This window comes from Taurulus bubalis (assembly GCF_910589615.1).
Source record: "Taurulus bubalis genome assembly, chromosome: 1".
Lineage (NCBI taxonomy): Eukaryota > Metazoa > Chordata > Actinopteri > Perciformes > Cottidae > Taurulus > Taurulus bubalis.
In genome coordinates, this window is record NC_136589.1 from 38,424,123 (window position 1) to 38,440,644 (window position 16,522).

The following is a 16,522-nucleotide window of genomic DNA, read 5'->3' on the forward strand; positions in this document are numbered from 1 at the left end:
TTCTCCCCCCGACCACAGGGGGCGACATCTTCCACTTTGACGGAAGTTTTGTTGGACCGGAATCTCTGACGTGTCAAATTGTCGCCATTTTCCGGAGGAAGGAAACGCCTTTAAGAAGGAAGCAAACATCACCTGTGTAAGTAAGTGGGTCAGAGAATCTTTTATGAACCCAATTTACATTTTTGTGAAATGTAACCGGATACAAAGCCGTACCTCTTTAAGAGAAATCGTCTCCGTGACCGCGATGACGATGTTCACGATGTAAAGAGAAGAAACTGTGACTAGCTTCTGAGAGCTAACTTCACCGCGAATGCTAGCTAATTTATCTGAATATACCCGGTTATCACGTCACTTTGTAGCCTGTTTCCGCATACCTTCTGTATTAAGTTGACACGGACAAGTTAAATAACTATAGTTGCATGTTCGGTAAGTAGTTTTTTTTAATAAAGTTGTCGACGATAGTAACTGGTCGGATTAGTGTTAGCATCGTAGCGTAACAAGCTAGCGTGGTTTGTTTACGTAGGTTAGTCGGACAGCTTTTGCATCGCACAATGGCAAGATACATGTCAAAATCCTCCCGTGAGCCGCCGTGGGTCGTAAATTGACATAATTGTCGAGGTCTTGACATGTAAGTTCGTCCAACACGTGTAACGTTGCTTCAGTCCTGTCTGTGACCTCTTTGCTCCCTGATTAGCCTCAAGCAAATGCATTTTTGCGATCCGTCTGAAATTGTGCCCAAGATTCAAGTACCCCGATTCGTGTAGTCGGGACGCGTTGTTTTGTACACAAATATAGAAAACTAACGAGGAGATGTTTCATTTCCGGTGTTTCAGTTTTCTTAGGCGACCCAGTTAACTGACGTAGTTGCGAAAGCTGCTGCAAATAGGAAGATAACCCATAGGTGTGTGTGTGTGTGTGTGTGTGTGTGCGTGTGTGCGTGTGCGTGCGTGCTTGTAGTTTTTCATTACAACGAGTAAACGAGATTGGAGTCTATTTGAGGAAATGTGTCCCCTCACATTTGAAACGTTGATTGTTGTTCATGTGTTGAAACAGGAAATGAGCAAGTTGCCCTTCCTTTTTAAAATATTAAAGTTTGTTTTGGGTAAACGTGTGCCTCCCTGTCCGTGGAGGCCATACGACCACATTTTACTGGTTTCCAACACATATAAGCAGCCATTTAACACCAGTTACTTAAACACGTAATCGTTAAAATATTGCAAAATGCTTTATTGGTGCAATCATGTGGAAATACTGAAGTTTGAATATCCTGCAGCAGCTGCACAAGTAATAACGCACTAGATACATTTAGGCAGTGACTTCTTGCGTTTGAGAAGCTGGAACTAGGTTATTGCAGATTGTTTTAAACCAATGCCCAATTGATTAATTGACAAATACTGTATGCCTTACTTCAAATTATGATTGATTATTAGCCATACGCTCATACTTAATTTATCTGTTTTCTCTTTAGATTTTTTTTTTTTTTTCAGCTAAAGTAGGTCTCCATCACCAGTCGCCATGGGGAATGTGTTTTCACAACTCTTTGCTAATTTGTTTGGGAAGAAGGAGATGAGGATCCTTATGGTGGGGTTGGATGCAGCTGGAAAGACAACTATTCTGTACAAACTGAAACTTGGAGAGATTGTGACTACCATTCCCACAATAGGTAACTCAAACATTGTAAAATAAGGATGTCATATGTTTTGTTGTTAATACTTACTACTTTTTACTGTTAAATGAAAACTTCAAGTTTATTCTAAATGTCAACTTTTCTTTTTATCTTCTTCAGGTTTCAATGTAGAGACTGTGGAATACAGGAACATCAGTTTCACAGTATGGGATGTTGGTGGTCAAGACAAAATTCGACCGCTTTGGCGTCATTACTTCCAGAATACACAGGGTACGTATTACTTTTTGACATTTGTTGTACTTGCATCTGTCACTTTGTTAGGGGTTTTATTATATTCACTAAATTTGCATTGCATTTAAAAGACACTGGACACGTCACACACTTAGTCACTTGGTCCCCGTTTGCTCTTGTTCTAGGTCTCATATTTGTTGTGGACAGCAACGACAGAGAGCGATGTAAGGAGGCTCGCGAAGAGCTCGCAAGAATGTTGTCAGAGGATGAGTTGCGTGATGCCGTGCTATTAGTGTTTGCCAACAAACAAGTAAGTCATGCTAGTGAATTGTATATCATAACTAGTTTTCTGCAAGTCTTTCCTGTTGTGCTCATGTTGGCTTTACTGTTTTGTTTTATTGTTCCTAGGACCTCCCAAATGCTATGAATGCAGCAGAACTCACAGACAAGTTGGGTCTTCACAGCCTACGCCAGAGAAATTGGTACATCCAGGCGACCTGTGCCACCACTGGGGACGGCCTGTACGAAGGACTGGATTGGTTGTCTAATCAGCTCAAAAAACATTAATAATCGTCTATCCACTCAATCTCAGACCATGTTCTTTACTCTTAAAGTTTTGCAAAACCGAGTTATCCTCTCCAAAAAAGAAGTAGTGGAAGTTGCCCTTACCTCAGCAGTTATTGTCATAAACATACAGGCCAGTGGTGGGGATGATCCATTCTTGGAAAGCTGTCAGGTTTTATTATTTTATGTAACTGTAAATATATTTGATAATGGGGCAGCTTATTGCACTCTACAAATCCTGTTGTGGTTATTTCTCTTTCGGGCTGAGGGGCAGCCATGTGTGCATTGAATAAGAAAAGGGAGGTGAGGAATAAGAATTTACCAGCACGATAGCACAGGACCTCAATGCAATCTGATGACTTATTATCTGGTCACATGTACTGTAGTGGGTGAGGGGCTTTTAATAATAAAAAACTGACTTAAACACTGAAGCACTACTTGCATCCACTGTGGTTACTTTAACAAGTGACTGCATGTACCAGGCCCCCCCAAATTACCATTCAGTAAACACAGGCCTCTTTGTACTGGCTCTCCTTTTTTCCAAGTTGAAAACTCGTGTCTGTGAACACTTACCAGCCTTTGTTATACAGTAAGTCGAATGGAGAAATGCTGCAACAATCTCACGTCTACCTGCTTCCTGGTTGTTTGAAAGGCAGTATGTTGAGACGGCGTTGAGTTTTTGTATTTTTGAGTCTCAGGTTTATCATGTGCTGCCTTTGCAATATACTTGTTAGCAAAACCGCATCATATGGTCTGTTGGTCTTTAGGGTCATGCATATTCACTGAGTGTTTACATCATTAGGCTGCACAGGAACCATTATTTCAACAGCCCTATCCTGTAACTTCTGTGTACTGTGTTCGGTAATTGTAACTAAAGAAGTTGCACACTACAATGGCCCTTCTGTCTTCACTTAAGGCTCTCACAATTCAATTTTTTCTTTATATTTAGTTATCTAAGTCTGAGAAATGCCGTTTTGGTGGCGATACGAAATCAGTCTCAGCTACATGGTTAACGTCGTGCCGGTATTTGTTCCTTTGCAGCACATGGCGTTTGGGGTAAATGAGAAGCCAAACATGCGCGTTCTCATCAGAGACACGTGTGGCCTTTTTGTTTTTAAGCTTTTTGAAAAGGTGTGGGTGTTGCTTTATTGCTCTGTACATGTCTTGATGGTGCATCAAACAGTTTTGATTTATAACTGACTAAAATTGTGAGAACTATGTTAATCTCTTACTTAAGTGTGTGTGTGTGTTTTTTATGTAAATATCTTTGTTTTGTGAGGAAAAAGCACTGTAATTAAAGTGACTGGATAATTTTTTTTTTTTCTGCAACTGATTTCCATTTTTACACTCTATGCAATAAAACTGCTGAATGTTATGGTGTGTAATTATGTCTATACTTTGTAGCATTTTGCAATTTTACATGGAACATTTGCATTTTTGCTTCTAATAAAATGCTCTTCAGACATCTCGACTTAGCACAGGTGATCAGAATCAGATTTAGAAACCGTTTATTTGCCAGGAATGTTTACACACACGAGGATTTTTTTTCTAGGCTGAAGGTGCATACATTAGACATGAGACGTTAGACGAGACAAACCACAATCAACAGTGCAATGGGTATTAAATTAAGTATAAGTTAAAGTGCTCAGACAAATGGATAACGTTAATGTAAGTGTATGTTAAGTGGCATGAGTGTTTAAATATGAAGTGTGCAGGGGAGTGACTGGTAAGAAGAAATAAAATAAAGAAATAGTCCGAAAAATAGTCCCGGGGATGACACAGGTGATACTAATAACACTAACGATTGTTCTGCGCAAGCTCTCTAGTGAGCCGGATGCTAAGTGGAATTCTACCCTCATTCATTTCATAATATTTTTGAAAATTGTTTCGGTGAAATCATTTCATAGGAATTACATTTTCCTGTCTGTTCTGCGGACAAAATTATTAATGCTTTGTCACTAACTTTAAACAATTATCTGACATTTCCTTGGAAGTGATTAATAAAACAACCGTTTGTTGCATCCCAGACATAATACTAATAATACCCTTGAGGAAACGATACTAAAAATGTAACAACCCCCCCAAAAAACAGAGTCATGGCAGCCTGTTGGGGCCGTCACCCTTTGACCCAGAGAGAAATGCGATGCCTCGAGGTGATGTAAAGCAACCCAATGTTTGGGTTGAAGCAGTAATGCGGAGAGCACGCCCTGTTTCACATTGTGTAGGGGCGGCAATCTAGGACGGCATTCTTGCAGGTTGATTAGGCTGCTATGGATAATGCAGCCAAGCCTATAAAACATGGCAGGAAAGCATGGTGGTGGAAGGGGAGGGAGCCGGAGTCTTGGGTCCCTCAGAGGGCTGCTTTGTGTGGGCTCCTCTCCTGCTGCTCCGTCAGCTTGGTTTGTGTGTGGCAGCCTAACGGTACTCGGCCATATAAAAAGGACCAGCCTGGGTTTTTGCACTCTTCTTTATGAATGCCTTGCTCTTTTTTTCCTTTTTTTTTTTTAAGTGCACCCCCCCAGGTGCCAGCCAGCAGAATACCCTCTTTCAGACCAATTCAAGGCAAATGCAAACACTACACTCTATTATGACCAGTGGGGAGCATTCCAATGGTATCGCACAAGTCAGGGAGCCGAACCTAGAAAAAGTGAGGGATTAAGGAGCGCTGGCGTGATTGAGAAAAGAGAATTGCAGCTGCTGAGTAGTGCAAGAGGCACAGGGGAGCTGCGGGACAGGTACAAGGCCCAAAAAGAAACTAATTAGCTCGGCTCTTTTCAAGCGTAGGCTTAATCTTTCAAGAGGCAGCTGCAATGAACTATATCTTGAAGAAATAATTTCTGTCATACTGATAAATTATGTAAACATTGCTGTGCTGATGACAACTTTCCACTACCGTCAGAAGTTTCCGCTTTTACAGAAAAGCTGCCAAATGTGCGATAATTTTTGAAATAGAAACGTTTGTATGTAAAAGAAAGACAACTCAATCTATATCCGCTTTTTTTTTATAGCTCTTTTACTTAAGTTATCATAAACATGGAGTCAGGAAAGTAATTTAAATAGGAAAAATCTTATAGCACACAAGAAAAGACGGGATATATATTTATTCCGCAAGTTAATTCTCTAAGTTTTGCAAAACAGAAATAGTTCCCAGGGCCAGACATTGTAATACAAGATAATTGTTTGATTTGCAAAATATCTCATCTTGCAGTGTATTTGACAAAAAAACTAATCAAAAACCTATGACTATCAGGAAATATTTGAAATCACAAAATGTATTAAAAAAAAAAAAGAGGGAAAAAAAGCATACTCTGTCAAACAACCCAAAATAACACAAAAGACATCAGTGTCCCGTGACCAATTGACCAACTTATTGGATGAAGGAACATGAAGGCCAAAGCCTGCGAGTCAGACACAGCGACCTTTCTCCATCTACAGTCCCTTTTGGCTGTTCGGGGTAAAATGGGGTCTTCGGGGGCCAGTCAAGCCGCCCTAGAGCGTTCTGTCCGTATTGGGAGTCTTGGAATTGAGGGGTGGGGGGCATCAGTCGTCTGTGTCGTGGCGCCGCCTGTGGCTTTGTGTGCCACCAGCAGGGGCCGTCTTGTGGCTGACAGGGTTACGGGGGACAGGAGACCCCCCATCCGAGGAGTCTGTGTCATGCCGCTGCGGCCGATGGTGGGGGTCGGGGTGGTGGGACTGTCGCTCGGCCTTTGCTCCCCCCCTTGAATGGCTGTCATAGGGTCTGGCTCCACTCTGACTGTGGTATGATGGATTATGATGATGGTGGTCCTTTCTCTGCCTATAGAGCAAAAGGAAACAAACAATCAATGACTGGGCTGCGGTGGCTCGGGTAGCTGCTTAGTGACAACCACAGAAAACACCTCATGACAGCTGTGAGTTAATCTACTGGCTATTGTTTGGACAGATCATTAATGCATCATTCATTCTGTACACTACCATCATGTGCTGATGTTATATTTTGGCTCCTCTCTCTCACCAGCATATTTATTCATGAACATGCGCTCTAAATTTAAAAAAGGTAATGCTTCAAGTATATCATATGTACGACGAGAGCAATGTGTAACCGGAGTCAAATTGCATGTATGCGCGCGCGCACACACACACACACACACACACACACACACACACACACACACACACACACACACACACACACACACACACACACACACACACACACACACACACACACACGCGATGATGTGTAGGACAGTGCATTGGTGCCCTCTAGTGCTGGTAAATGATTTATGTATGAATATGCAATGTAATTTGCCAAAAGAAAACACAATGTCACTATTTAATGCAACCTTTGGATAAATAATAATAATGCCAAAATAATAGCCTGTAATAATTAAATATAGTTTTTTGGAGGTGTTCTTTTAAATACATGATGTTATTAAGCCCTACTTTTGCATTTCTGGTATTTTGACCCCCCTTAGGGGATGGTTAATGACTAACAGCTCTGTATGGAGTAATAAACCAACCTTTTTACGTTATCTGACTCCGAAGAGGACGAGTCTCTCCTTTGCCTTTTCTTCTTCTTTTCCTTCTTCTTTTTCTCCTTTTTGCTCTTTTTCTCTTTCTTCTTCTTCTTGACCTCGTGCCTACAGCGTAAAGAAAACAAACAAAAAAAGTTGCAAAGATGAATATTATTGACTTGAACATGGAAAACAGGCTGGACATTTTGTCCAGTAGAACGCTGTATAAAATGTAATATAGGTGTTCATTTAGTTATCTTAGGTCTCATCTAATATAAAAAGCACACTCACCGTTGTTGTTCCATATCCACCGTTTCTACACTCTGAGATGTCTTTGATGATCGGGTTTCTGGACAACCTTCTGATTTGTGGTGCTGTGAAGAAAGCATTTACATAACCTTTGCATCAAGTTGTAGATCCAATGAAAGAAACTCCTAAAAACGCTCAACTCTGTAAGTCCCGCAACCGATATTTAAAAAGGCCTGTTTTTCGTCCATAAAACTGCTTTGCACTTACATAATAAACATCTTAATTTTACAGAGTCGTCATCCTAAAATGTTCTGTGACATTTCGTCGAGGAACTTACTGTAAAAATAGGCAAGCCTATTTTAGCTGCCTCCTTTTCCTTTTGGGAGAGCACCATTTTCCTTGAGCCTGCACTGTGGATGAAAACACTCATTTATAATCCAGCACTTCACAATCAGAGCGCATTAAGAGAAATGCTCTCCTGCCACTTGGACGTCAAGAGGAGCAATTTAATAAGTTTTAACAACAGGACAAATATAGAACACGGTGAAAGCAGGGACCGATGTGGCCATTTATCCGAAAACAAACACTGTTTTCAAGATGGATAGAAAGGCCGTACGAGTATTAACAAGTCGGCCCTTTAATGGACTGAAACCCCCCCAAAAGTGGCGAATGCTTCAATTTCTGAAATAATGTGTTTACATGTGACGATGAGATTCAACAACAATCCAATTCACAATTTTCTAAAAAATGTAAAAAAAAAAAAAAAAGTACCTGGAGCTTCCCAAGCCTGAGACACGGTCCACATCTCTCTCTTCACCATCCACCTCTTCCCTCCGGTAAACATCTGCAAGGTCCTGGTTTCAATTGGAACATTGGAATTTTGTATTGAGGCAAATTAAAGATTTTCAGTGAAAGAAGTAGCAAACACAGTGGCATACCTCTTTGGTCAGGCCAGTTGGTTTCCTTTTTACATTCCTGTGCCCTCTAAATAGAGAATGGAGAAGAAAAAAAAAAAATCAATTGATCGTGTTTGTTGACCCACGTTAGCATTCGTCAACCATTTATCTTCTCGGAAGGTATACGTACAGGGCCGCCATCAGGGCCTCGTGCTCTGCAGCTTTGACAGCAGCAAGTTCATCCTCTTTGGTCAAAGGTTCGCCTTTTTTATCTCTCGAGTACCACGACAGATCCTTGCCTTTTTGCCATCGACCGACTGGTGCCATTAAAGAGTTCCCTGGTCACAAGACGGAAGAGTTGAGAAAGTTAATTCTACTGTAATGTACAGCTTGAATGTTCAATTGATTGTCAAAACAGTCTGCAATCAGAAATAATAATTGTTTAAATACATTACACATACAAGGAATTTTATTTGGTGAAAAGGTGCACAACAATAAACAATAAAAACTGTGCAAAAACATTTAAAAATAGAATAGATAACTGATCATTGCAGCTTTATAATGATGATGGTTGTTTGTAGGTAGTGACTTGACCATCCAAACTCAGTGAAACAGCACGAATTAACAGATTCTTCCCTATGATGGAACACATGAATGAAGAACTTTGACAACAAGTCACTTAGGAGAATACACATTTTGGGTTGCATCCTCTCCACAGAATCATCTGATGATCTCACCATCATTTAAAAAAAGATATGCTGTCGATGAGACAGCATCATCTGTGATACGCCTCTTCAAATGTACCCATATCGTGTGTTTACGCGACTCTATGTGCCAAAATTAATGCCATTTTCTCAACAAATTGAGTCTACTTCGTCTATTTATTGTAACAGCTGTGGCGCGTGCTAGCGCTACGTAGGTCTTGTTTGGTTTGCTGACATGTTGCCAGCAGTGTGGGGTCAGATAGCACAGAGGCTACGTGTCTGTGTGCTCAGATTAGGGGAGCGATGACAACTAGGACCTGCCGTCCGTAGAGTGGGAAACGGGACTAACACCGAGCAGCCAGACACCGTGTAATGAGGGACGTCACAACGAAAGGTACGGTAAGCAGCACGTGGATTACCGAAAGCCACGGCGTGTAGTTTAAACTGTGATTAAAAAAAACATCTGCTCATGATACTCCAAGTTAGCAAACACCGATTAGCAAGTGTAGCTAGTTAGCTAACTAGCTATCTGGTTAGCGAACTTGGCTGCCAACTTAATTGATTAAAACCTTACCAAGATAGTTTTCTCTGTGTTTATCAAGTTTCACGTCGTCCCAGTTGAACTGGTCCTGGCCTCCTCGGACCCCTCCAGACCTCGAGGAACCAAACATGTTTACTTTTGGAGACTTTAAGAGGAGACGCGGCGCGCCGTTAGCTCAACCAGCTGACTTTAGTACACGTTGGCGCACGAGCGAGCTGGGTGCGATCGGCCCTCGGCTTTCCACTCATCCGGGTACTTTCGTGGTAAATTGACTTCCCTTTTGTTGCTCGGAACAACGTGTTTATTTGCGTCAGTGTTTACTTAAACACCCTTGAAAGCGTGAATTAATTCAGCCAGTTATTTCTCAGAAATATGTGCAGAGCGCGAGGGGAATAGTTGGATAAAACCGCGCTCAAGTGAACCTAAGTTATATTAGTATAGCTAACGTTAAAATCACGGCCTAATTCATATCTACAGTCACAATAATGCGCATTGTCTTAACCTTAACGTGGAAACTGCAGTAACCAATGAATTATATATAGCTTTATTAGCTGCTTTTGTATCGCATATGCTTTTTAGGCTAACCTAATGATAATACCACTCCACAGTTATGTTTTATCCTGAGGATTCCCGATTCCCGCAAACGCAACGTGTCGATGTTTTGACCCTTAGTGATGACGTAGGCAACGCAATTTTCTTTAATGGCTCTCACAAGCCAAGACCATAGACTGTATGACATAGTACAGAAGAGGGAGAAAATCACCCGGAGACGGACCTAAAATCTGGGACTAACGTAACTCCCGATGTACACGAGATATTTTTCCAGGCTATTGTCAGGTAGGAGGGACGATATCTCCTCTGTCTCTTGTTGTATCTTGTTTGTATTGTCTGCCATCATCACTGGAGCCAGTACTGCCATTTAATTTCCTTTGGCGTGAGAGGAGTCAGATTGTTGCAGAGGAAGAAGATGGTTGTTAAGTTGAGCTGATGCAACGCTGGAGCAATCAGTGATGACTGTTCTAATGTGTTAATCACTTTAAAACAATCCCATACATATATGTTGTTTGTATCTCAGCTTTTGTGCAAATACACATGCCACTTATTTATAAATCCAAATGTACATTCGCTCATTATGCTGAGTGATGCACCATAATGTTGTAAAACGTAATGCTGAGCTGTTTTTAAAGCCCCCATTCACTCCTGCATAGTGAACCCTGTCAATACTTTTGAGCTCAATTATTTTTGGCTACATGTGATTGTATGAAGCATCACACATCGTATCTATGCACAAATCAACCGCACACACTTTCTACAGGAAATGCTGCTCTAGTTTGCATTTCCATGCAAATCTGAAAATGTTACCGCTTTTATAGCGTGAGTCAAATTGCACTTTACAAAGTGGCTGAGAGTTGTTGTTTTTATCTGTGAGAAAATGTAGACACAATTTTCTAAATGAAGTGGATGTTTCTGGCACAACTTCACCTACATTTGGAGAAGGAGACGTCTGAAGAGTTCAAATTCTGGCAACACTTGTGGAATATAGGGACCAGGATGAAATCCACAAGTTCTTATAACACTCACTCTATAATAATAGAACAAGCAAAGTGCTACTTGGCAGTTCATGTATGCTGTATTTGGATAGACAATAGAATATTACAAAAAATAAAAATGTAAGGAAGAGACCACAGCACTAGACTGAATAAGGACCATTGAACTGGTTGAGCGTGTGTCCACTTACGCTTCTTGGCAAATTGAACTAACAAAACTGCTGGTTTGACGTTACATACTGTATATTGTACTTTCTACGGCTGCAACAAATCATTATTTTCCTCACCAGTGAGTCTGTCAACTGTTTATTTCTTTCTCCTATGAATGGGCAAATAGTTTTTTGGCAGTACGGTGCCGCGGAAAATAGCATCACAATTCCCCAAAACCTGAGGTGACATATTAAAATAGCTCATTTTGTCCAACCAACAATGCATACCAAAGATATTCAATACATTAAAGAAAAATACGCGCAGTCAATGTGAGATTGTGGAAACATGAAATGTGAGCATTTCTTTGCTTGTAAAGTAGTTGCTGATAAATTTGTTGATCGAGTTATTGTTTCAGCACCATGAAGACTCCATCAGACCACTGAGACCGGATGGATTTCACGTGATTTAAATTGAGTTTAAGGCAAATATCAATCACATGGGATTTAGTGCACATGGTTAAAGTGCAGCTTCCAATAAGTGTCATTGTGGAGGGTTGACAACTTGCAGTTCTTCATTTCCTGTCATGTCGAGTACAAAAGGTTGTTTCTTGTTGGTGTTGGAGTTTATGTCGCAGTCCTAGCTGCATGGATTACAATTGGAAGATCCCGTGGTGGTGGTGGAGGGTTGTTGTTTTCGTTGAGGTTGATACCCACTTCAGGACAGGACTCTATAGGATAGGACCTCCTGCATCTTTAATTAGCCGTGTTGCCTCTTACAGGAGGCATTCAAGAGGCATCGGACAATGGCTCTCTGTCATTCGCAACCCGGCTCCATCTGGTTTGCTTGGAGACGAGAAGCCCCATATGCTGGGATCTTTGGCTATAAAAAGATTTCGGAGACTTTAGTTTTTTGCTTTTAAAGATTTATTAGGCGAATGTGTCATACGGAATTCCTCATTTTCTGACTAATTGCCACCCTGTGTGAGTAAGTAATATGCCTATAACAAAAAGAAACATAATGATTGAGTTTAGTTTTTCACTGTAGTTCTTTTAGCAGCTCGAGCTGGCTTCCTGTTGCTAATATCTGTTGGGAAGATGCTCCCATCTGTCAGACGGCCTTCAACAAACACATACATTACTGATAAGAAATGGAGGGTTGTCTCAGCCTTTGGAGTATATCAATAAAACACACCTACAGGTCTTTACTATAATATCAGATCTTACTGGATAAATCTACTGACCATATATAAATGATGAATTCTACGAGGTTGTTCACTCGGCCCCGCCCATTCTCTTTCTCTTTCTCTCCTCCCTCCCACCCTCGCACACAATCGACTTGTCACCCTCCGTGTTCACTTGACTTCACCGTCTGTTCGAGCTCTGTTGATGAAAGGTAAGGTGGGAAACTGCCGGCCTCACTTTATTCTTTACTTGAGTAGGTTACCCCCGAACGTAAGCTACTCAACCACTAACCTGAACTAACACAAACCGACAAACGCGACTCATGTCTTTATTGCAACATAGAAACGGTAAGATGTTGAAGTACCTGTTTTGCAAAGACGTGTACTACAATAACTAGATTTACAGGTTTGTTAGTGATTGGATTGCTGCATAATTTGGCTAAAGGGAGTTTAAACTTTAAAGTTGTGGCTGTTTAATCGAAAAATGAACCCATGTATCTAATTAAAAAAAGTAGTTCTTCCTCTTATCCTCTTGTGAGTCTTAACCTCTTCTGTTTCCCCCCCCCTTCCCCCCTCCCTGTCACTACCAGCCGAGAAGGGCTCTCCAATTAGTGAGCACCTGCACCATGGGGAACTTGCGGCTTCCAACCCGTTGATTGCCTTTGCTCTTGCCCTTGTGGGGATGTTTTGGTCTCATCATTTAGTTTCCTTTGGCGTAAAATCCAAACCGGATTTTTCGGTCCTGTGGTGACTCATGCTATATATTTCCGGTGGATGCGTGTCACCGCTCCAGCCTCACCCACTTGTTTCCTTTACTGAACTCTCCTCTCCTCTCCCCTTTTAAAGCTATGGCTGGACCCAGGCCTGTGGTGTTTAGCGGCCCGTCCGGAGCGGGGAAGAGCACACTGTTGAAGAAGCTCATGAAGGAATACGACAGCGTCTTCGGCTTCAGTGTTTCCCGTAAGTATACCCCTCTGGATACAGTTTTTTATTCGTCCTTTGGGAGGACCTTCTTTTCCAAAATGATACAAAGAGTGAGACAAAGACTTTGGATTAACACTCCGAAAATACCCAAATGCCACAGACTGGATGTCTTGTAATTTAAAAGGTTGCTTATTTAAAGCTTTCTGGCTCTATGCTAAAGCACATTCCCTTTCTCACCAACCACACGGCTTCTCATTGATCAGTATCGCCAATCTGTAAGTCATTGAAGTTTTCCATGAGGCGTAGATGATGTATTCAGTCATATTTAATGTCATGCATACAACTAAAGCAGCTGTTAATGAGGGTGCAACTGTTCTGCTGATTATTTTCTTGATTTTATATTTACATTTTTTCCACTATTTTCCCACATTTAATGCACCAAATGATTAAAAGATTAATAAAAAAGAAATGCAGATGAATCAACAGTGAAAATACGCTTGGTTGCAGCCCAGTCGTGTTATCCGTCGATCGCCTGATGGATTCATCGATCAATTGTTTCATCTCCAGACTGAAATAAAGCTCAGACTATGACATAAATGTCTTCTCAACCCTCAGATACGACCAGAAAGCCTCGGCCCGGAGAAGAAAACGGCAAAGGTACAACTCGTTCCTCCTCCTTCATGACCACCGTAGCAGAAAATCACAGTTTTTGAGTCTCTCTTTTTTGGGGGTTTCCAGATTACCACTACGTCACACGGGAGGTGATGCAGGCAGCGATTGAAGGCGGCGACTTCATAGAGAGCGCAGAGTTTTCGGGGAACCTTTACGGGACGAGTAAAGCTGCCGTGCAAGACGTCCAGGCCAAGAACCTCATCTGTATACTGGACATTGACATGCAGGGTGTGAGGAACATCAAAGGGACCGACCTCCAGCCGCTCTACGTCTCCATCCAGCCGCCGTCCATGGCCGTCCTGGTGAGCACAGAAGGAAATGCCCTTCGTTGAACCGATGCGTCTCTGTTGTCTGGCTGGAGAGGCGTTCCCGGGCGTGACTTTCTGTTTGCTGTGGGCCACAGTTTATTTTGTCATGCAGGTTTTGGATGAATGTTTTTCGTTTCAGGAAAAACGTCTGAGAGACAGAAAAACCGAGTCGGAGGAGAGCCTCCAGAAGCGTTTGAAAGCAGCTCAGGTGGACATGGAGTTGGGTAAGTATTTGTTTGTTCGCAAACATGAAATTTCATAAAGTACAAATACGAGTCTAACCATAATTCTATGTCCTTCTAGGTAAAGAACCTGGCCTTTTTGATGTCCTTATTGTCAATGATAATTTGGAGGACGCCTATGGGAGGTTAAAGCAGGCTCTTCTTGAGGTGGGTGTCTATTGTCCTTTTACATTAGATGATCAACACACATTAAAACTCTGCTTTAGGCCACCGACTTGAGCAACAAATACTTGTTTGGTTCCTTTTGCACACTGATTGAATATGTTTTTTGGTTGATACAATTCAGTTTAAGGGAGACTGACTTTTTAAAGAAGAAAAACACAATCTGTCTCTTACAAATGGGAAAAGTTTAAATCGTCTGCATGACGCAACACTGTAAGAAGACGGACAAAGTATTTAAGATGCGCTTTTTTGTAGTCCATCTTTGGAACATTGTAGTGTCATAACTACGTCGCTTAGTGAGAGTGGAGTTGGATTTGCTGAACACCCCGGTCCGCGGTTATCTTTTCCTAACTCCTCATGAATTCTCCTTCCCATCTTTCCTTGACCGCGTGACGTTTTCCACAGAGGTTAAGGAAAAGTGGTTAGGGTTAGACGTCAGATGGCATTCGGGTGCAGCCATAGCCTTTTTTTTTTCTTTCTTTTTAAGCTGTTCACGAAATACAGACAAATCCACAACGATGAACGAAGAAATTAGAGGCGAGACCGAATAGAGCAGATGAACGCGAAGTTTAATCCTTTCCTTACACTTTTGCCCTTTTTGTTTTTCCGAAAGGCACCTACCTGTATGGGTTGCATTATTAAAAATATATTTTTTCTCTCTCCCTTTCCTCTAGGAAATCAATAAGGTCAAGAAAGTCAACATGTCTTCGTAGGAGACGGCAGCATCCAGACACCTTTTTAGTCCCGCCAATCCACTCCTCACACACAACAAATCAACCCCACAGACCTCCATTCCAGTCGTGAACATTCCCTCAGGTGGTGGTTTGTGAAACTCCGACAAACATACCGTAGCGGATTCACAAATACATAGGTTTTATATTTTCTTTAGAGGTAGTTATTAACAAAAGATATCAATAAATCCTTTTTTTCTTTTTATTTTACTCCATTTTCCATGTTGTTGTTTTCCCTTGTATGAAGAGAAGGTACTCCAATAATGTTTACTTAATATGTGACTGGTATGTCATGCTGGACTGTTGGACTGGGTTTACTGGGTTTACTGGGTTTACTGCACCAACCTGAACTAACACAAACTGACAAACGCGACTCATGTCTTTCCAGGTTGTCGATAAAGCTGGTTTCTAGATATCTTGGTTAGTGGCAGAGCGTTACGCTGCTCTTGTGTTGTGTTGATTGATGGATGTACAGACGGACCGCTGCACACATTTAGTTCAGGAGGTTAACCGGCCTAAACTTCAGCGTTACAACATGGTGGCCGTTTATGTTCACGGGGCACATGCAAGTCATTCCAGTGCTGGTAAAAGCTTTTCTTTGACGGGTTTTGTGTAAATTTCGACAGAAGTTCATTATCAGGATGTTTGGCTGGATAACCGTGAGATTAAATCCCATAATAGAGATAGGAAATGTGGCTTAAAATGAAGAAACAATAGATCATAAATTGTCTTTTTTTTTTGGAGGGTGTTTTTTTTTTTTTTTTACATTTTGTAAAACTTTTATATTGTGTAACTATCATTTTGCAGCTTTCCCTGTTCAGTAGTAATTCAGTGGACTGTTTTGATTCCTTACTAAAGAAGGGGTTTTGCAATTTTCTCTCTTTTTATCGCTTAGAGTTAAGCACACAGATCTCTTTTTAACTTGTATGCTGAGAGAATGTCTTTTACTAGAGGTATACACAGGAATCCTGAAGTTAAATTGACTAACTTTCTAAGACCCGTTTCATTTATTTAAGACCTCATTGCTATTTTAACTTACTACACTATTAACATTGATTGTAACGCAGTCAGCAATAGACTCACAATCCTGCTCTCCATCATACATACTCACCCTCTTCAACTCTTTGTTATTTGGCTGTTATTTATAGATTGTGTTATTGTGTATGTATGTTATGGTGCAATTAAAGGAATTGGAGGTCAAGCGTTTCACTACATATTCTTGTACAACCAGTGTAAAGGGTAATATATGAAACTTTGTCGAGCGTCAGGGGGTGATGTCATGTCAAGAGCTTCTTCTT

At 41.2% G+C, this 16,522-nt stretch overlaps 3 protein-coding genes across 3 annotated transcripts; 2 read left to right on the forward strand and 1 right to left on the reverse strand.

Annotated features, from left to right (window-relative positions):
* Nucleotides 1-1,482: 1,482 nt before the first annotated feature.
* Nucleotides 1,483-3,797, forward strand: arf1 (ADP-ribosylation factor 1). Its single transcript, XM_079218807.1, has 4 exons — nt 1,483-1,663; nt 1,787-1,897; nt 2,044-2,168; nt 2,267-3,797. Exons 1-4 carry the CDS (start codon nt 1,516-1,518, stop codon nt 2,423-2,425), a joined length of 543 nt encoding a protein of 180 aa, XP_079074933.1. The 5' UTR covers nt 1,483-1,515; the 3' UTR covers nt 2,426-3,797.
* A 1,704-nt stretch (nt 3,798-5,501) lies between these two features.
* cUnh1orf35 (chromosome Un C1orf35 homolog) lies at nt 5,502-9,474 on the reverse strand. Its single transcript, XM_079224039.1, has 8 exons — nt 9,342-9,474; nt 8,254-8,401; nt 8,106-8,151; nt 7,939-8,021; nt 7,505-7,577; nt 7,210-7,292; nt 6,925-7,044; nt 5,502-6,218 (listed from the first exon to the last, which is right to left on the reverse strand). Exons 1-8 carry the CDS (start codon nt 9,436-9,438, stop codon nt 5,963-5,965), a joined length of 906 nt encoding a protein of 301 aa, XP_079080165.1. The 5' UTR covers nt 9,439-9,474; the 3' UTR covers nt 5,502-5,962.
* A 561-nt stretch (nt 9,475-10,035) lies between these two features.
* Nucleotides 10,036-16,425, forward strand: guk1a (guanylate kinase 1a). Its single transcript, XM_079224050.1, has 7 exons — nt 10,036-10,145; nt 13,032-13,145; nt 13,725-13,766; nt 13,848-14,083; nt 14,229-14,313; nt 14,393-14,478; nt 15,168-16,425. Exons 1-7 carry the CDS (start codon nt 10,112-10,114, stop codon nt 15,204-15,206), a joined length of 636 nt encoding a protein of 211 aa, XP_079080176.1. The 5' UTR covers nt 10,036-10,111; the 3' UTR covers nt 15,207-16,425.
* The last annotated feature ends 97 nt before the right edge of the window (nt 16,426-16,522 follow it).